Source organism: Harpia harpyja, chromosome 2 (genome assembly GCF_026419915.1).
Source record: "Harpia harpyja isolate bHarHar1 chromosome 2, bHarHar1 primary haplotype, whole genome shotgun sequence".
Classification (NCBI taxonomy): domain Eukaryota; kingdom Metazoa; phylum Chordata; class Aves; order Accipitriformes; family Accipitridae; genus Harpia; species Harpia harpyja.
In genome coordinates this window covers 34,625,049-34,645,410 of record NC_068941.1, presented here as the reverse complement: position 1 = coordinate 34,645,410, position 20,362 = coordinate 34,625,049, and the positions used below count along the sequence as shown (strand labels likewise).

General features: G+C 43.0%; 1 protein-coding gene across 2 annotated transcripts; it reads right to left on the bottom strand.

Annotated features, from left to right (window-relative positions):
* Window positions 1-1,776: 1,776 nt before the first annotated feature.
* On the bottom strand, window positions 1,777-13,211 carry LOC128136396 (alcohol dehydrogenase class-3). 2 transcript variants are annotated; one of them, XM_052775901.1, is made up of 9 exons: window positions 13,112-13,211; window positions 9,560-9,661; window positions 8,473-8,614; window positions 7,774-7,861; window positions 6,771-6,990; window positions 5,948-6,208; window positions 5,054-5,189; window positions 4,001-4,139; window positions 1,777-2,078 (listed from the first exon to the last, which is right to left on the bottom strand). In XM_052775901.1, the coding sequence occupies exons 1-9, from the start codon at window positions 13,121-13,123 to the stop codon at window positions 2,054-2,056; spliced, it is 1,125 nt and encodes a 374-aa protein (XP_052631861.1). In that variant the 5' UTR covers window positions 13,124-13,211; the 3' UTR covers window positions 1,777-2,053. The 2 variants fall into 2 exon arrangements, with proteins under 2 accessions (XP_052631861.1, XP_052631854.1); XM_052775894.1 differs by lacking the exon at window positions 13,112-13,211 and adding an exon at window positions 12,734-12,809.
* Between the last annotated feature and the right edge of the window lie 7,151 nt (window positions 13,212-20,362).

The following is a 20,362-nucleotide window of genomic DNA, read 5'->3' as shown; positions in this document are numbered from 1 at the left end:
CTTCAAACATGCTCCATTTAATCAACTCCTTTGCAGGACAAAGTAGTCCAAAAACTCTGCTACGTAATGGCTAGGACATCAATTCTTCAGGCTGGGAAAAAGCTGCAAGTCTTTGACCTGAGTGCTCTGGTATCGCTAAATGTCTCATTGACTTACCCTGGTATTACAAAACTAGCTTTCCACAAATACTCTAAGGTGCAGATTCTCTAAAGTAATAATGATGTAATGCAGACAACATGATAGTATGGTCTTGATTAGCCTGTGCAGCCTAGAGGAACAACTGTTAGAGTATAAATATTTTAAATCTGTTTGTTAGATCCAGTTCATAGGTAGTTTTGCTAAGATGGTGAGCTAATATTCTATTGATACCATCTTGTAGTTAGAGTACTCTCTCTGGAACAGCTTGACAGCAAGTTTTCTACTGAATTCTCTAATATTCAGCCAGTGTTTCTGGAGCTACAAGGTACTGAGAATCACATCACTGCTGTGTTGGAGGGCTCATTTTCCTGGTACAAATTCACTTTTTATTTCTTCCGGGTGCTTGAAATTGAATACTTATGACATTCACAGGAGTTAACTTTGTTGTTTACTCTGTCTGAAATGAAGTTAGAAATGCAGCTACCTCAACTATTTTCAGAACACTCTAGGGATATCTTTCCAATGGCAAATGGAAAAGATGTAATTGTCCCAGTTGTATAGCAGTATCTTGGGGTAAGGTAGTTGTTAGTGGTGAGAGGGAATTTCTTTTAATAAGACTATGTGCATTCAGAGTTCTCTGTAACAGTTGTTTTGACCAGGCTCCCTTAAAACATTAAACTTCTCTCTTAGTTAGTGTTCCTGGTTTACTGAAAAGCACTGACTTTTTATGTATATAACTCTAACTGGGTAGCCTTTCTGCCTTTGCTTTGCAGTCTGTTTTCTGCTGTTCCTGTGTTTTTCTGGACCGGTGGCCCTGCTTCCAGGTTTCAATTCAAAGAAATTTTATACCATCAGATCACTTCAACTACAGTTAAGAAAAAAACCTGCAACTCCAAAATTAAGACTTAACCCCTCCCCCTCCAACAAACAAACAAAAAAATCCCACAAAATGCTGAAGCCTTCATCACACAATGCTCTTTCTTTACTGTTGTTCCCCTGCACCCCTCAAGAGCCGACTTTTGTTTTAACAGTAACATTCACTGCTTCAATGGCATGACCCTGTTTCTGACTAAATAGAGGTAACAATCCCACCCTGTTCATTTTTGCAGCATTGCCTGCAAAGGTTGGTTCAATTGCTAGCAAGTTTAAGGAAACAGCAAAACTGTGCCACTGAAGTCTTGGAGGACACCACTCTGGCAAGTAACTGGAGTAAGCTATGCTATCATCTTTACAACAGGCTGCCTACTGCTACTGTAATGAGCCAAATAATAGGAAAGAAGGCAGAATACAGACTTCCCAAGTGAACATGGGTACACCTGGACACTTAGGTCATATATCCAACCACACTCTGCTCTGCAGTTGGCTTCAAGGTCAAGCTGGATGGTACATCCTTTGTAGTCCTAGAATAGCCTCAGAAGCTTGACAGCTGTTGGAGTTCTTGCCACTCTCAGTACAGTTACAGCACCTCAACACTGCTTCTCAACACACCTGTGCTTAGCAAACTGCCTAGTGTAATGAATCCCACATCATTTGGTCTTCCTCTGTCATGTACACACATACTGTAAAATCACTAGAGGAAAACAGTAAGACACAGCAATCATAGTCACAGTCTTAATGCTCAATAATTCCAACACCGTGTTTAGAAATAAGCTTTTATTAAGTTGATTGAGCTAGGCACTATTGAATTTGAAGAACAAGTACAGAAAAAGAAGTTCCACAACCAGTGCTAATTATGTAACGCTATTCAGTGGTTACTGATTTTTTGTTATTTAATATTCAGAATGCTCACCCTAAAATACATTGTCTTCCTAGTCCCAGTGAGTTTTCATGTGCTTGATTCTACCCTCTGTCAGAAATTCCATTATAAAAGGACAGTTACCATGTTGCTGGCCGACTGGAAGGTCCACATTTGGCTCTAAAGCTTTAGGACAGTTCGAATGCTTAAAATGGAAAAGAAAAAAAAAAAGTTACCAATAAGTCCATTTTCTCCCCTTCTCTGCCCTCCCTTTCATTGCTGAGACATACTTTAACATCTCTTGTAGGAATGAAGTTATGCTTATGCCTGTAACATTTATTAAAAATCCTGGTTAAAAATTGGTTAGTAATGCTTGTTATAATTGGGTTTTTTTAGTCTCTCCCCCAATAAGATATACTCAAAATGGAAGCTTTTTCAAACTACGTGTCAGTTTTCTGTAGCTAGCCCAGAATATTGATCAGGAACATTAGTATTTACAGGCATTCCCTCTTTCAGCTGCTTGGAGAATCTTAAGCAACTTTTGCTATTAGTTTCACAGGACATGCTCATGTAGGAATAAAGCATTGAAATGATGCAGAAGCTTGTAACTGGGAAAGGGGATCAACTGCTGGATGAAATTTGCATAGATGCAGTGTTTCCAATTGTAAAAAGTACAAATGCAGTTACTGTTAACTGACTCATCCAAAATAGGAATACATATGAGATAACTTCCTCAAAAGTAATAACTTTATCTGATTTATATACTATACATCAATATGGATTGAGATAAAATAAAATACAAAGACCGTGCTGGTTTCTTGAGATAATGCTGGTAACTATTTATCCATCTGCAGATGAATCTAAATATGGATAAACAGAGTTGCCTGCATTAGTGCAAATATGCAGGAAAAGATTTTCTTTTTTACTACAACACGTCTCCAATTTTTCCTCTTGTCCACCTGCTGATTCTTCTCTTCATTCAAAACACATTCTTAAAAAGTATGTGACCTAGTCTGCTAAATAGGCTGGTTTCTACTCTTAGAGGCACTGGTAGCTATCTCATTAAGAGTCTCTGAATTTCCAACAAATTACAGAGCATCTCATTAAAACTCTCATTTAGAAGAGGCCTGCTCTTGAAAAGACACAGCAGGACAAGCTTTAGCACACCTCAGGCTAAAACTGTCTAATCTTTTCCCTTTTCGGCATTAGATTTTAACCTGCAGATACCAAGTTCTGCCACAGTATCCCCATGTTGGTCCCCATTTTCCCCTCAAGCACATCCATGCCCGTATCTGTACAGGGCTTTCTTTACAAGGATCAACCAATATATCCTCTGATAAGAATACCCTACTTTGCACTGCTGTTGCAGGTTGATCACTACTTGCAAAGTATACTGCTATAAGGGCAGCAAGGCTCATCACACATCCAGCAGGTTTTTTACCAGCATGTCAGGTCACTTCAATGTGCAGTGGAGTTGGGCCTCACTTAGGAAGTTAAATACAGCTATGGCCTAAGTCTGCAGCATGAACAGTCCAAACTGCCATTTATCTTAAGAAAGGCAGAAACTGCTATATGTTAAGACGTACAAACCCATCATATGAATGTTTTACCCCAGTTCAAACTAGAGAAAAAAAATATTTTAAAATGTACCATATTAAAAGATCATTCCAAGTGACTGATTGTGCTGGTAATCTACCCTACATAGTTTGAAAATATACTGAAATCTACTATGTAATTAAAATAGACTAATAGCTTAATGACTTGTAAAAATGTATTAATGTGAACTCCCCTTCAGTCTCTTTACATTTCTTTTTCTGAGGAAGAATGTGTTAGTGATGTTAGAAGCCTAAGACTGACTTGTCCCCTTTATCAGCTTTATATACTTGTGTATTTATTTCCCTTACACATTGTTTCTTGCTTTTTACTCTCTGCTTGTGTTTTGGCACATGCCTAGAAGCTCAGAGAAAGCATATTTGTTTATCTCAGAATGAATGTGCGTGGTATATGTCAGCCTTTATCTTCCCTATTTAAAACATGACAGGGCATAAAACATGGGCAGGGAACCTACATTTTGACAGTGTCTCATCAAGAAATGTCTTCTACACCTTTCAGTATTATGAACATTACCTCTTTCCTGTATGCATCAGCTCAAAAGCCTCATTAATTTTGTCAAAAGGCAGTGTGTGAGTCACAAATTCATCAACCTTGATCTTTTTGGACAAGTAGTCAGTCACCAGTTTTGGTACATTGTCTACGCTCTTCCAGCCTGAAAGAAAGCATGCATTTGTTTTTCCCCTTTCCACCCACCTTGGAAAACAGAGAGAAAGAAAAAAATACAACCCTTACATGGGCACTTGTGTGGTAAATACAAAAAGGAACTGAGATCAGCGACATATTTGTCCCTCCTGCTCTAGGGAGGCAGTGAGTAAGGAATGCAAGAGGACAGCTAGGTCTGGCAAGAGCACACATTATCCAAACACGTAAGTGCGCTAACCTTTCCCTAGGTATTTCAGCATTCAACATAACAGCAGCCCTCGCCTAGGAAAGCATGCATGAGGCATCTCTATCAGCCCCTCTATCTCTGTAACACAACTAAATTTTGTATTAGTTGCAAAAAGGGTAGTGTAATAATAACATCAAGTTTGGATACTTCATGAACTTCAGCAATTACTGAATCCCAAGTTATCAGTAGCTGTAAAAGTCTCGACATGTTTTTAGTTTGACAGCAGAAAATGTGTATCAAGCACTTGTTGCTTTTTATTTTAAAGCTCTTCATAGCACGTTCCCACGTTAGCCCCACAATTTGCTTAGTGATTAAGCAACACAAACATGTTTATGTGAGTTCCCACCTCCCCAAAGACTAGGTCCTTTCACTGGACCAAACAGAACCAAACCTTCACTTGGTGATAGAGCAATCCCCCTATACCACTCCCTTAGTGCTGAATAGCATATAGTTATATTCTCTCTTCAAAATATGTGAGGTATCATACCAATGTGTTTATTTGTAGCCTGTCTGTAGGAATATCAGATTTTAAAAGTGTTTATCTTAAAAGTCAACACAGCATTTACGAATGGCCTGTCAGTAGTACATTTCTTGCACAAGCAAAAGCAAGGCAGTGTGTTCTTCCCAGCTTTAAGCCATAGTAAATTATTTTTAGACCCATACCAAAAGAAAGTTACCTCCAAACGCGGTCCCTTTCCATGTCCGCCCAGTTACTAGCTGGAATGGCCGCGTGGCAATCTCCTGACCAGCAGCAGCTACTCCGACTATCACACTGACTCCCCAGCCTTTGTGGCAGGCTTCCAAGGCAGCCCTCTTCACAGATGCATAGGACAAAGCAGAGCGTTTATGCCTAATGTTTATGCTGCCTAGACTGGCACAGGTTGCACTTCCTTTCCCCCAGTTAACGAATCACCACATTAGTATTTAAGGAACAATAAATACACTGGAAATTACATTAAATTTTCCATTGGTTCAGACTCCTTATACTGTTACAAGATTCACTTTTCTCTTTCTATATCCCATCTTGCTTCCAGAGAAGTCACTCTGAACTCCCTCTGGGAATTTGGATAAACTGTAATCAGAGACAATGTAGACCATGTTACCGACAGGTAGGAATCCTGTTGTAATTCCTGAAAACCTAGCCTTATATTCAGTAATACTTCTGCATTTCCAAAGGTTAAATTCATTATTTGAGGAATTAGGGAAATACTGAGTGGTCCTTGAGATTTTACTGTTCATCGCACAATATATTTTCTGTGGGCTTTATTAATTTTTGAACTGTCAACATATGAAAACTCAGGATTTCAAACTCCCATTAAGGAAAAAAGTTTGTAAATTATAAGTGCCATTTTCAACCTCAGAAGTAGCATCTGCTTTCATTACATAATTAAGACTGGATGTAAATTGGCCTTTTAGTCACAGCAGTTATCGTTACTATTTAAAAAAATAAATAAATTAGTATGGCATGTTTTCTGTAACAAGAAAGCAGCTCATTTTGCTATTTAGCTAAACAACTAAGTGGCAGCTAGCTATCCCCTCCCTCTACATACTACTGTTATGCAAACACTCACCATGACTCCAACATTACCAATGCACTCGAATGAGTAGTCTACACCACCATCGGTCATCTCAACCAGCACCTCCTGCATGGGCTTCTTGAAGTCTTGAGGGCTAACGCACTCAGTGGCTCCAAACTCTTTGGCTTTGGTGTACTTATCCTTGTTAAGGTCGATGCCAATGATCCGGGACGCTCCTGCTATTTTACAGCCCATAATAACTGCCAGCCCAACTCCTCCTAAACCAAAGACAGCACATGTAGAGCCAGGTTCCACCTAGGAATAAGAAAAGAGCCATGAGCAACACAGAGAAAATTCGTCCTTCCACATGAGTGGGAAACACAGGTTAAGTCGTCTGTAATGAAGGAAACATGGAAGCAAACACATATGGCTATGAGACTTTATCATAAGGGATGATACTTCCCTTTTAGATATGGGAAACTACACAGAAATTTCATCCAAAAGCTCTTTAGGTACTAAGCTTTTCTTTTTGCCCAAAGACTCGACTGCAGCTCTGTCTCACCCTGAGCTTCAAACTATCATAACAACTTGCAGCAAGACTAAGATAACTTGGAAAAGTAATTTATATATAGCTGGTATCAAAAGAGATAGAGAACCTTCTACCTGGATTTCCTCTAAGGGGCATCAGGTTCCTTTAACCTGATCTGGCCTTTATGGAGAAGTTAGAATTTCTTAGCTAAACTTCACCAGTTGAAGAGGAAGAAGAAACAGAAATTTGGTTATCATGTTCACAGTCCTGATCTAGTCCCCAAGCTATCTGTGTACTTTGGTTCAGATACAGTGACAGAGAAAAGCCAGAGGCAACCACAGCCTTTACCTTAGCAGTGTTAACAGCAGCCCCATAGCCAGTAGAGATGCCACAACCCAGAAGGCACACTTTATCAAGAGGTGCTGCAGCATCTATCTTGGCTATTGAGATATCAGCCACCACAGTATACTCGGAGAAGGTGCTAGTCCCCATGAAGTGGTAAATCTGCTTTCCTTTGCAGGTGAATCTGCTGGTACCATCAGGCATGAGTCCTTTCCCTTGAGTAATTCTTAAGGCAAAGACAGGAAAATACAGTCAGAGTCTTAAGCAGTAAATACTCTCACCAGACAGTACCCGTTAAGTAGCGCAGAGATGCTGTTGCATACTTGCACTGTTATTTTTAATCATTCCAATAAACCCAGGAGTTCACAGAAATTAGATGCTGAACTCCTTAAACTTTATGCTGTTAATTCCTCCATGGAAGCACTGCAAGAAATGAAGTTTATCAACATGCTGACCTTGTTAGCTACCAATGCTAACTGCTTGTGTCACAGTACCACACCCCCATCTTCACCTCCTTCACTACATTTCCCTTGAATAGCACCTGTCAACTATGTCACTGGGGTTTTTGTTTGGGTTTGGGAGACTTTTATTTCAGAATTTAGCTGGGAAGCAGGTGTTAAGGAAAAAAGAGCTTTCTGTATAATTCTGTACCACTTGACAGCTTTGGTGTTGACTCCCAACAGCTAAATTCCCTGAAGTGCTTCCCTTAAGTATGGATTAAATACAGAGTATTTATGTTTTCAAAGCTGTGGATACAAGCTACCAGTTTACACCTTCACACAGATGAAAACAGAGAAAGAGGTTTATTTAAGGGAAGAAAAGAAATTTTAAGGAAGAATGGAAAGTAGTGCATAACTGGCTCCCTAAAACATGTACTCTCCAAGTCATTAAACGATGCAACAAGAGATTTATTCTTCAAAGATAATGCCTGTCAATTACTTTTCATAACTAGAACAGGCATACACTGAACAAATACTATACTGTATGTGAAAATAAAAACCATACAGACCTTATCTTCTGGCACAGATTTGTTTTAGGATTCTTACAGAACTTGCACTCTCCACACTGGGGGATGTATAGAGGGATAACAGTGTCCCCTAAGAAAAAATAAAAAAATATTCTGTGGCTAGTTATCAAGTCAAGCAAGGCATTAGGTAAAAAACAAAGTTACTCAATTTTCATGGCTTTTATGTGAGCTTGTGTTCACTTAAAACCTTCTTTGTGTATTAAAAACCATTTATGGTATAGAGTAGCATTGTTTATAGAGAGTGCTAGATAAAACACTTTTCTCATGTCTGAGCAGACAGCCCATCAGAGGTTCATCATTCCAGAACAAATAGGAATGTTACTGTAAAACAAAACAACCCCAAATCAACAGTGAATAACACGACTAAACGTTTTTAAGCCCTTAAATTAAACCAAGAGGTAACAACTGTAATTTGAAAAAAATCCCTCTTGTAACTATATTGATCCAATTTCAAGTAACAAGTTGGTACGCTGGGCCATTTCAAGCATTAAACCAAGAGCACACTGAATTGATTAGTGTTGTATCTCACAGACAAGGAAAATCTACTCAGGCATACACCCCAGAATAAGACAATATATGAACTCTTGCAATATAGCATTTCAGTGGCCCAATTTGACAGTTGACCTTGTAGCAGAGTAACACTTTCAAGGCAGGCAGAAAACTTGTAAGATATTTTCTTACCCGGCTTTACTTTTGTTACTCCTTCACCAACACTCTCTACAATTCCTGCTCCTTCATGACCCAAGATCACAGGGAAACATCCTTCAGGATCAGCACCACTCAGAGTATAGGCATCAGTGTGACAGACAGCAGTGGCGACTATCTGTGAAGAAATACATAATCTGAGGCACCTTGAAGAATAGAACAGTAGCACAGACCTAATTATTTCCCTTTGGTTAGAAATTTAGAATAATTACCAGGATGAATTTGCCAGTCCTGGCAGTATTTGTGATATGGCCAACCTACTTTCACTCCTGGCAAGTCACAGGAGTGCCAAGGCAAGGCACTTTTTCTTACTTTGAAAAATTAAAGTCATGATAGTACATCTTTTCTCATTCTCATCAACTAAATTCTGATGTTGAAACAGGTAGAAGACAACATCTGGTTTCCTAAAGCTAGAAATCAGTACTCCAAGTCATCTCAAAGTAGGTTGGCATCTCAGATTTGAAACAGCTAGACTCTCAAAGGTAAAATGATCAGAGAGACCACACGGAACTCAGTACTGCATAAACCCAGTTTAAGTCTTAAGCACCATGCAGAGACCCTTTCCACAGACTTAAATTTCACCTTAATGTATACTTTTTGGCAGATATGGGCTACTGGAAAGTCCTGACCAAATCAGAAACTTCGGTATGGGGAATCCAAGAGACCAGTCACAGCTCAGCACCCAGTAACTTATGGCCTGACTGAAGTAAAATCCAGCCTGTTACACAGCTGCAACAGGTCACAAGCTGCTGCCCTTCAAACAAGATCAAAGGTGTTCCTAGCTCAGATGGTTTGTGGGAGCCTAGCCTGTAACAACTGAAATCGATCCCCAAGACTAGCCATGATCTTTAGACCGGACTCTGAAGTGAGACCAGTAGAAATTAAGTGTTTCTCATAAACAGAACATCTAAATACCATAATTTTCTTCTTTGTAAAGCCAGCTGAGATACTAACGAACTGATGCTATCCATTCAACATTTCTTCTGTTGGTAAACAAGCTGTTCAGCTTTAACACTTAGCCTCCCAAAATACAATACATACAGCTAACAATTGATTTAATTACCTTGATACGAACTTCATGAGCTTTTGGTGGAGCAACCTCCACCTCCTCAAGAGAGAGAGGTTTACCTGCCTCCCAGGCAACAGCAGCCTTGCATTTAATAACCTAAAAGACAACAACAACAAAAGAGGACATCTGTTGTATGGTTCATTTAAAATAATTCTTGTTCAGCCAAGTGAGAAAATGAGAGAAACACTACTGGCTTTTGGAAATAATCCCAGATCTGAAATTCATAATTTCAACACAAAGGTTTAATTGCCCTACATTTGCTTTCAGGAAGCTAAATAATAATGAGTATGCCAAGATCTGAAATTTGGATGTCATTCTCTTATTGAGAAAAAAGTATAATAAACCCAGGAGTGCTTAGGAGATACTTGAATACTGCAGTGAAATGAGCAATAGGAATGGAAAGACTGCATAATAAAAATGGTGGTTTAAAATAAGAGACTGGCATTCATTTGAGATGTGTTCCTTGAGCACAGAGTGTTCGAAGTTAAAAAAAATTCAGAAAGCAAACTGGAGGTCACATAATGGTCTGAGACCCACATCGAGAGTGAATTTCTTACTCCTTATCAGGATGGCTTCTGAGTACAATTTTGGCAAGGAGATGCGCGTGCATACAGCTGACATGCAAAGCCCTCCAGTGATGCATAGGGACCAGAGAGATTTTGCTGTACAGTTATTGTCAGCCAGTTATTGTGCACCAACACCTCTGCAGAGCCTGCATGGGTTACTGTTAGCAAGTCTTCATTCACTGCTCTCAGCACCATGACAAATCCTGCTCTGCAACCACCCCTATACATCCCAGGAAGCTTTTCAAGCCAAATGGTGCAGAGCCTGGATGAAAGAGCAGGATTTGTGAATCTGTAAACCCAATCCTATCAACAGGTATGTATGCACAACTGACTGAGGAAATCAGCAGGCATTACAGCTACACAATCACAGCAGCTTCAGGTGCTGCAAGGGTAAGCATCTGGAGTACCCTTAGATGTCAGTTTGTATTACAAAGCATAACTCCAGGTCTGTCCTTCAGGATAAAATGGGCAGGGTATCAAATAATCTGAATTTTGCTTTCTGACAGACACATCTTTCAGCAAATGTGATATGCAATAGCTTCCTGCAGGACACACAGATGAGTTGTGAAATCAAATCAAGACCTTATCTACATAAAACCCGACGAGGAATGCTGTCGAAGACTTGACTGCTTTGGAACAGATCCCTTTACAATCTACTCCAGAACAGCATCTGTCTATTTTGGAATAATTCAGTTATACCAAAAGACTTGCACTGATTTTCTTCCATGCAAACAAGGCCTAAGCCATTGCGATGACAGTTGGAAATATGAAGCACTTCATAGCATGCACTATAAAGCGATATAAGAAAACGACATTTTGCACATGCAAACTATCTGTGGTGTTCCTGTGGCATCACTGAAAGGGGACTAATGCAAATTCCCAAGACCAGACACACAGTCATCCAGCCTTTTTGAAATTTCACTCCCTGGAAGCAATAACAGCGCCAAGACCACTGGTTGAGCTTGCTAGGTCTGATTCATCACCTGCATGTATAGGAGAAAATAATGGGCAGTTCGTGACTTTCTGTAATATTTTTGTTGTACAATAAACAGTATTGGACTTTGCCAGAACCAGTTAACACCCTTGCTGTACCTGTAATAGCAGAACTGCAAATGTTTACCTTGGCTTAAACTTGCTAAAATAAATACTGCCAACCCTAAAAGGCCTGAAGCTTTGTAACACAAACCGGGTACCCACTCCTACAGCCAGCGGGGGCCTAGGTTGGACAGAAACACCCTTCACCTAGAACCGTGAATTCCCCTTACCCTGCTTTTTATTACCAAGTAAATATTATAAAAATGCACTGAATGTGGCATAGTAACTAACTGTGGAGTCACACTACGGGCATTCGGTCATAATCTCTAAATGTACCAAAGATTTTGCCAGAAAATCTAAATTCAAGGCACGAAGTGCAAGAGAAGCCATCATTCAGTAAATCATTTACTGGTTTTCAACCCATCCCTCGTCCTCCCCTCGTGAAGTCACTTGCTTTTGCACAAAAGACTGCGCATTCCTAAAATCTGAATTTCCACAAGCTTAATTAAGCACACAATTAAGAAAAGTCTCCTTATGGGATAAATTCTGATCTTCCTAAAACTAACATTATACATCTGGAAGCATATTTTGAAACAGTAACTTCCAATTCAGAAACTTTTTAAGCAGCTCGCTTTTGAAACTGCAGTCAGCTCATACAGCCATAGAGGCCCCTGGACTATTCAGAGTGGATATCAGAAAAGCCCCATCTTCTGGCCTTTCGATATTCAAAGCTTTATGCCGTTGCTTTGCTAAAAACCTTGAAGCCAGCAACTGTGAAAAAAAACCCCAACTTTCACCAGTTCTTCATTTTCTCTATTAATATATTAGCACAGGAACACAGCTGTTGAGTTGCCTGTAGCTACACGCACGATCAGCTACCTCACCCAAGATGAAATGGAGCTCTCAGCAGTGACAGAACCTGCCCTACCCGCTCCGAAACCGCTGCTGGCCCCAACCCGCCTCCAGTGTCTGCACAAGCGAGACCACCCAGCCTGCTCAGAGCCAGGGCACTGAACAGCCGCACAGAAATTAAAGCAGTATTAAGCAGGTTTGGACTATTGTGGTGTTTTGAAAGCAATGCAGTACACTTGCCAGGCAATGGTTTTGAGAGCCAGCAGGCTCCAGCTGTATTGAAAACGGGCTGGCACCGCTGCTGGAGAGCGGCCTCGAGGATCGCTCTCGCTGCAAAGCAGCAATCTTTCTAAGCATGCACCCGTTCTTTCTCCTCCCACTCAACGCTCACAGGAAGAAAACACATAGGGTGAGCCCTGCTTACCGGTTTCCCCCAGCCCACACATCTCAGCTGACGGTACGGGCAACCGAGCGTGGACCACGGAGCCAGCACCTTCCAGGCCCCCTGCGCAAAGCGAGCCGGTTTCCCCTTCCTCCAAGCTCATTAAGTCACACCTGTCCAAAGCCCTCAGGAAACCAGGCCAGCTCAAGGCCTTCTGCTTGTTTTTCCATCATCGTGACTAACCAACGCTCTAAACACTCGAGCGGAACCCCCAGATCCAGAAAACGTGCACGGGGGTCGATTACAACGCGCGGCGGGCAGCAACGCACGTACTTTCGTCCCTAATCCTGCAAATACTGGCGGCGGGAGCCTCCCACGCGAAAATAACGGCACCGGTCGCCGCCGCATACCTTACACGCGTAGGGCAGGCGCAAGGAGACGCCGGGCCAACCCCCGCGCCCCGACTTTCGCTAGCGCCGCCGCTCGCTCGCACCGCCACGTCCGGGCTGCAGCGAGCAAAACCGCCGAGGGCCCCGCAACCCCTGCCTCCGGGAAGCCTCCCGCCGCGCCCGGTCAGTCACCGGCGCGGCAGCCGCGGGGCTCGCCCGCCTCAGCCTCCCCGGCGCGGGGGCTGCGGATGCGCCGCGCGGGCCCCTCCGCGCGCCCCGGGCAACGTCCCGCCCGCACGCGCCCGAGCCCAAGCCGCCTCACCCCGCTCTCCATAGCTACGGCGGGCCGACGGAAGGGAAAGGGGACGGGAAGGGGATACCGCCTCTCCCGCCGGCGCGCATGCGCACTGCACGCCGCCCCCCCCCCCGCTCCGGCGCAGGAGCTTGTAGCCGCGGTGGGGCGGAGAGCGAGGCGGCGGGCGGGGAGGGGTTCGGCGGTGAGGGCGGGTGTTGGGAGCCCCATGAGGGGGCTTGGCGCCTTCGCTCACCTCATTCCCCGCCGGGGTGGGAAGGCAGGAGCGCCCGCCGGGGATTACGAGCTCCTTGCAGCGCTTTTCTTCCGACAAGCCCCGGTACGGGCGAAGATCTGGCTGTTTCCTCGCGGTATCCGCGGTGTTGCGTTGCGATGTGGCTGGTTTTGTGGCTTCCGACCGCTGCCTCAACGTCTTACGGCGCAGTCCCGTCAGCCCGGCAGGCAGATTCACATTATTCTGCCTGTGAGGGAACAGACCCCTCGTCCTGGGTAATGGGTCCGGTCCCCTGGTGCCGCTGACACCGGGTTACCCAGGTTCCCTCCTGAGTGGCGGGATGTAACTGACGCGGTCTGCGCCGCTCCCTGAAGGCTGCGGTGTGTGCGCGTACGTGCATTCCCTCGGGGGGGCGTGGGGGGGGAGTCCCCCTCTTGCAGCCGGTCTGGAGATACCTGGTAGCTCCTGCGTCTCACCTGGACACGGGTGGGAGCTGTCTTCACGTCTCCAGCGTGGGTCCTTTGCACCTGGATCCACACTCGGCGGGCTAAACCGCAGTGGTGGAGGCTTTACTGGGCAGCAGTGTGCTTCAGCCGGGGTGAAGGCAGCCCCCTTCCCGTCTAGGCTAAGGGATCTGCAGTAGTGAGATGGAAGTTTCGGCAGTCTTGGAAGCAAAGGGGCTGTTGCTACAAGATGGGATCGTTAACCTGCTCACACTGTTGTTCCATTTCCTGAAGAACCTTCTTCCTCCAGGCAGGATAGGAAGGGCTTCTTGAGAGATCTGCAGACGTGGTTGTGTAAGATCAGGTGAACAGTTCTGCCATGGGCTGTGGGACTTTACGTGAGAGGTGCTGGTCCCTGAGGAATTGCAGGGTGTAACTAAGCCCCCCTCAGTAAGAAATGGAATTTTTATCTTCCAGTGACATGCTAACAAAGCTCAGCAAATACCACAGTTAGACAACAGCACCAGTGTATTGGTTTTGTGTGGCAAGGTTTTGGTAGCGGGTGGGGTTACAGGGGTGGCTTCTGTAAGAAGCTGCTGGAAGCTTCCCCTGTGTTCGACAGAGGCCATACCAGCCGGCTCTAAGACGGACCCGCCGCCGGCCAAGGCCGAGCCAATCAGCGATAGTGGTAACGCCTCTGTGATAACATTTTTAAGAAGGAAAAAAGTTGGGACGGCGGTATTTTGGCAGCCGGAGAGAGGAGTGAGAACATGTAAGAGAAACAACCCTGCGGACACCAAGGTCAGTGAAGAAGGAGGGGGAGGAGATGCTCCAGGCGCCGGAGCAGAGATTCCCCTGCAGCCCGTGGGGAAGACCATGGTGAGGCAGGCTGTCCCCCTGCAGTCCATGGAGGTCCACGGTGGAGCAGATATCCACCTGCAGCCCGTGGAGGACCCCACGCCGGAGCAGGTGGGTTCCCGAAGGAGGCTGTGACCCCGTGGGAACCCCGCGCTGGAGCAGGCTCCTGGCAGGACCTGCGGATCTGTGGAGAGAGGAGCCCACGGAGCAGGTTTTCTGGCAGGACTTGTGACCCCGTGGGGGGCCCACGCTGGAGCAGTCTGTGCCTGAAGGACTGCACACCGTGGAAAGGACCCATGCTGGAGCAGTTCGTGAAGAACTGCAGCCCGTGGGAAGGACCCACGTTGGAGAAGTTCGTGGAGGACTGTCTCCCGTGGGTGGGACCCCACGCTGGAGCAGGGGAAGAGTGTGATGAGTCCTCCCCCTGAGGAGGCTGAAGCGGCAGAAAATAACGTGTGATGAACTGACCGTAAACCCCATCCCCGTCCCCCTGTGCCGCTGGGGGGTTGGTAGAGAATCCGGGAGTGAAGTTGTGCCCGGGAAGAAGGGAGGGGTGGAGGGAAGGTGTTCTGAGATTTGGTTTTATTTCTCATTACCCTACTCCGGTTGATTTGTAATAAATCAAGTTAATTTTTCCCCAAACTGAGTCTGTTTTGCCCGTGACGGTAATTGGTGAGTGATCTCTCCTATCCTTATCTCGACCCACAAGCTCTTTGTTATATTTTCTCTCCCCTGTCCAGTTGAGAAGGAGGGGGAGTGATAGAACAGCTCTGGTGGGCACCTGGCATCCAGCCAGGGTTAACCCATCACAACCAGCTTGGGGAAAAATAAACTTTAATAACACAACATAAACAACTATAGCATTTAATAAATTACAGAACATTTAATAACATAACTAAAATGACAAATCTGTAGGTTCAGGAAAGCTGACACCTAGCTGGAAGGTAATTTGGGCAGTGAGAGTGCTATATGGGTTTCACATACGGTGAAAGGTGTTGAGAAGGAATGAAAGGATGTGTGATCAGGCTGTCTGTCCTATGGCCTTCTCGAGGCTTTCCACTATTTAATTCAGTTTGTGTTCACCAGCTACCGCTAAAACCTTGTCGCTGAAATCAAAGCAGGCCTTGTCCATTTCCTTGGCTAAATTCAGCTCTGCGCACCTCTCCTATGAATTTCATGCTCTTGGTCACTCCTTGTTTGTCAGTGCTTCCAAAAAGCCTCCAAACTTTTTATGTTTAGCCAAACTCTGCAGATGCTCTGCTTTTGTTAGTATCTTTGACATTCTGGAAACTGCAGGTACTGATTCTGGTAGACCAAAGCACAGATACATAAATCATAACTCCTTAATGCTCATTGTCCAATTTCAGAGATTAAAGTGGTTCAAGGTTTTTTTTTCATTTTTCCTTCTCTTGCAGTTTTGTGATGCTGCCTCCAGTGTTGCTGTTGTACTATTGGAAGGCCCTAGACACGGTAAGTGGTTTCACAACTTACTTTCTATTCTCAGTACCGTGCAAGTAAATCAAGTTACCACACTGTGCTCTTGACTGAACTATCTATGCTTTGTCAGGCGTGTTTCAGGTTTATATGTATAAGTTCTGTAGGTGAGGGCTCCCAGTGCTACTGTGGCTTTTACACTGGGTTGGTTTTGGTGTTGTTCTAACAGATGTTACATGCTAATCAGGAACATGAGTTTGGATTGAGAAAAGAGGAGGGCTTGGAAGCACTGTGAGCAGGTGGGAGAGAGGCCTCACAATCATGTTTTTGCTTGGAGGATGTTCTCTGTTCCGTGTGGCGAGTGGGGGGAAAAGCCCAAAACAGCTAGGGATCTGCATTACTCCCCCCCCCCCCCCCCCCTTTTTTTAAATTGTACTATTGTGCCCACGCTGGAGGCATTAGTTTTTAGCAAGGGTTTTCTGTATCTTAATTTGACTTTGAAGTACAAGAAGATGCAGGGCAAGAAGTCACTTGCAAGCTTGGCAGCCAGTATATGCTGGAAGAAGATGCAAGTGATCTGCTAGGGTGCTCGTCCCGGGGCAGTGTGAGTGCCAACAGCAGAAGCTGTCCGTATGCCACCATCAGAACTAGGAGATGATGGTTAGGCACTGTAACTGCTGGCTGCAACCTCACACGCTGGTGAACAGATTGGCGAAGCATAGAGAGGCTGGAGGGCACTGACATGCCTACCCATACGCAAAACTGAAATGCATTCACACAAATGTTACCTGGTTTATTTTCCCCAAAGAGAAATGGTGCTAGATTGACCCAGAGGTAGTTTTTCTCCCATTAATACAATTTGCCAGATAAAGCCAGTGTAATTTAAGTGGTCTTAATAGATATATTTAATCAGAACAACCCCATTAAACCCGGGATAAGCTGTGCACAGGTTTCAGCTGTAGATGCTTCAGTGTAGCAGTCTTTTTGTGGGGCGTTGCTCTCAAAGCCATCCTTTTGAATTCTGATTTAAGTTTCCTACATTTTTCTTGCATAATATTCAAAAAAATGAGAAATTCTTGTCATTCTTCAAATCAGCATCAGTTTATTTTTGTAAAGTACAAATATAGCTGGTTGAAAAATGGAAACATTTAAAAAATCAAAATTGTTTTCATTTAAAATGTTCAAAGCTGGTTGATATTTCTTTGGATAATTCTTAGTTAATTAAAATACTCTGGTTTTGTAAAATATTATCCAGTATTTCAAGAAATGGTTGGCTTCAAAGGAAAAACTTTATGAATAATTTCACTAATTAATCCTTGTATAATACTAAAGTATACTAAAGTAAAATAACTTTTCAAAACAAAGGCCCACATTAATTAGATGTATTCAAAATAAGTATGAAAGTGACCATGACAGTTTTGCAGAGAGATACATGAGGCTGGGGTACTGAAAGATTTTAAATATTTTAGATTTGGAAGTAAGTCATTTGGGGAGCTTTGTGATTAAATATTCTCAGGTATTTGCTTTCAATGAAAATCAAATAAAACACAAAAAACTGGTCTTTTATGTGCTGATTCTAATACGTTAATATTAAACTAACTATGCAGGGGAAATTTTAAAGATAAAAGTGGAAGAAGGGTTATGCTGGTACCTCCTTGCTTGCACCTGACAGCATTTTCTTCTGGTGTGTATAAATGTCTTTGCTAGTCTTTCAAATGTAATTATTTGGTCAGCTGTGAAACCAGCGATGTTTTAGGAATCAAGCAGAATTTGAGGAGCTCTCTAATAACCTGCTGAAATTTGAAGTCCTGCCCAGTTAGTGATCGTTATCAAAGAGGCAGGAGAATCTCCAAGTTACTGCAAAGTTAGCAGTAACGCATTTGCTGGCTCGAGGAAAGGGACAGCTGAACGGCTTCCCACTGGCGCTCGTCACATCGCAGCTAGTAGCAGAGCTTAACCATGGGGGTGGCAGAACGTCCTGTGGAGCCGGCAGCTGCCCACGCGTGTGCCCACACACAGCGCTCTGCGCAGGGCAAACCTCGGCCACGGGTGTCTGGTCTGGTCTGGTCTGGTCTGGTCTGGTCCAGGCAGGTGCCTGAGCTGTGCAGAAATCCAACTCTTCCAGCATGTTCAGAAGCTGATGGGCAGCAGTGACAGGTAACCACCAGGTGGCACTGCTATAGTGACAGAACTTGTCACTGTTCAGAAGTGCTTACACAATTTTTCACGTAGCGACAGTTCAAAATAATTGGTAAAGTGGAAGTTACAATGGACTTCAGGCAGAGTTATTTTATAGCAATCAAATTTTGTTTCATCTAGGTTTAGATCTTTTTCAACGAGGAAAATATTTTTTTTGTCCCAATCCTGCACAAATCTATTTATGTGTTTTTATTTATTACAGAGTTACTAGGCTAATTGATTACTATTTTTGAGATTTGTCACTAGTATAAAATTAAGGCTGTGCAGCCGCACATGCAGGATTAGGGAAACATATTGTTTATTGGGAGGAACTTCTTGTAGTGTTTTCTTGGTAGGGAAGTGTTAGAACTCTATTCAAACATTTAATGAGTTATTTTGGTGTTATCTCATTACCTGCAGTCTTATTGTTTTATGCCTAAAAAGTAGTTAAGAGAATTATAGGTAACTTTTATAGCAGGGCAAAGTGAGTTCTATCTGCAGAAGTTACTGTAAATTGGCAGACAGGATGGAATGTGTTAACCTTTGATAACTCATTTGTGCGTTCATCATGTAATTGCTGATCATGCTGAGGGGTTTCCAGAAGTTCAAAGGGCTATGGACTGGGATAAGAGTTGCTCAAAAGAGGTCGAAAGGCATTATTGTGCTATGGGTCCAATGTTCAGCACCAAAAGCAGGGTCTGTTTAGCAGAATGACCTGCTCACAGTGGCGATCCTGTTCTCTGGGGAAGATTTTGCACAGTTGTGCTGTAATATTCTGTGGGACTTGGTGCTGGAAATATATTAAAAGTACAACAGCATTTGCAAAAATGAAACCACATCCATGTATGCATATATAAATGTTACATGATAGTAAGAAAGTTATCTACTGCTTTATATAATATGCTTCAAATAATATAGTGCTAGCTACTATACCTTATTACCATTCAATGCTAACCATTCCATATTTGTGTGAGCTGCACTTTTTAAAATACATATTAATTCTTAATATATATTTATCAAATATTAAATAGTAAATCAATTTGTTAAATAATGGACCAGCCAAAAATAAGGCTTAAGTTCAAGTGACAGTCTTCAAAAATTTGAGATCAATCCTTAGAAAAGAAGGACAGTTAGATTGCTGCAACAAAGAAAATCAACCATATAAAAGTTTGTTTTAAACTTGGGAAAAAAGCCCAACCCACAAACACAAAACATTGGTATATGAAACTTGGATATGTATAGTATTCACTTATTGTCTTTAGATGTTCCTGTTCCATTAGAGCTTTGAGCAATCCTGTTGCTGCAGGCTGTTCATCAGCTTAGTAGCATTGCTCTCCTTTGGCAGGCTGTGAAAGTGATAGTTTAATTCGTTGGCTCAGTAGCTTTTTTGTATCCCCGTAGAAACTGTCCTCATGCTGAAGAGAAATTTGGGGAAGTTTTCTTCGCTTGCTCTTCACTAAATTGTCCTTGACCCATATAAAGTCACACTAAAGGAGAGTAAGACAAAAACATTTGTGAAGACAAAGTATTTTCAAACATCCTTCAGTAGAGACCTCTGTGACCTGTTGAATGATTCTCCCACCCAACGCTTCTTGTGTCAGCTCCAATCCTACATATTTTCTATTGTATAAGCTGAAAACCTTATTACTCTATCCTGTCAGTTTATGATGGTTATATAGTTCAGCAATGAAGCTTTTCCAGCAAGGTAGAAGTTTGCTCGAAGTTACTGCAGTCAGCTGGGGTGTAGACGTACAAAGCCCTAGGTTCTGTAGGCTAACTTCTCTTGAAACTCTCTTCCTGTTGCCTAAATAAATGCCCAGACACATACTTCAGCTTGAAGGTGGAATACAGACTTCAATGTGCTTTCCTCGTAAAGACTCAGTGCTAGGTACCTAAAGCTGTGGAAGTACATAGCCTCATTGACTGCATGTTAATTTTCCTTTTTAGATATGAATTAGCAGTGGGAATGAGGTTTTCTTGGAGCATTCGAAGATGTGTCTTTTTTTTTCTTTTTTTCTTTTAAAATGCATCCAAGATGGTAGACACATAAGATAGGACAACAAAATATTCAGCTTCTATGATTAAAATATGCCTCATGAACAGTGTAAGGTAGATTTGATTTCTTGATAACTT

What these genes read in the sequence shown, in the direction of transcription:
- LOC128136396 (XM_052775894.1), bottom strand. Translation starts at nt 12,808, where the DNA reads ATGCGGCGGCGACCGGTGCCGTTATTTTCGCGTGGGAGGCTCCCGCCG. An exon ending in AGTAACAAAAGTAAAGCCGG is followed by an intron (nt 7,862 to 8,472) that starts GTAAGAAAATAT and finishes ATTTTTTCTTAG; the next exon opens with GGGACACTGTTATCCCTCTA. An exon ending in TTGGTAATGTTGGAGTCATG is followed by an intron (nt 5,190 to 5,947) that starts GTGAGTGTTTGC and finishes GCATCTGTGAAG; the next exon opens with AGGGCTGCCTTGGAAGCCTG.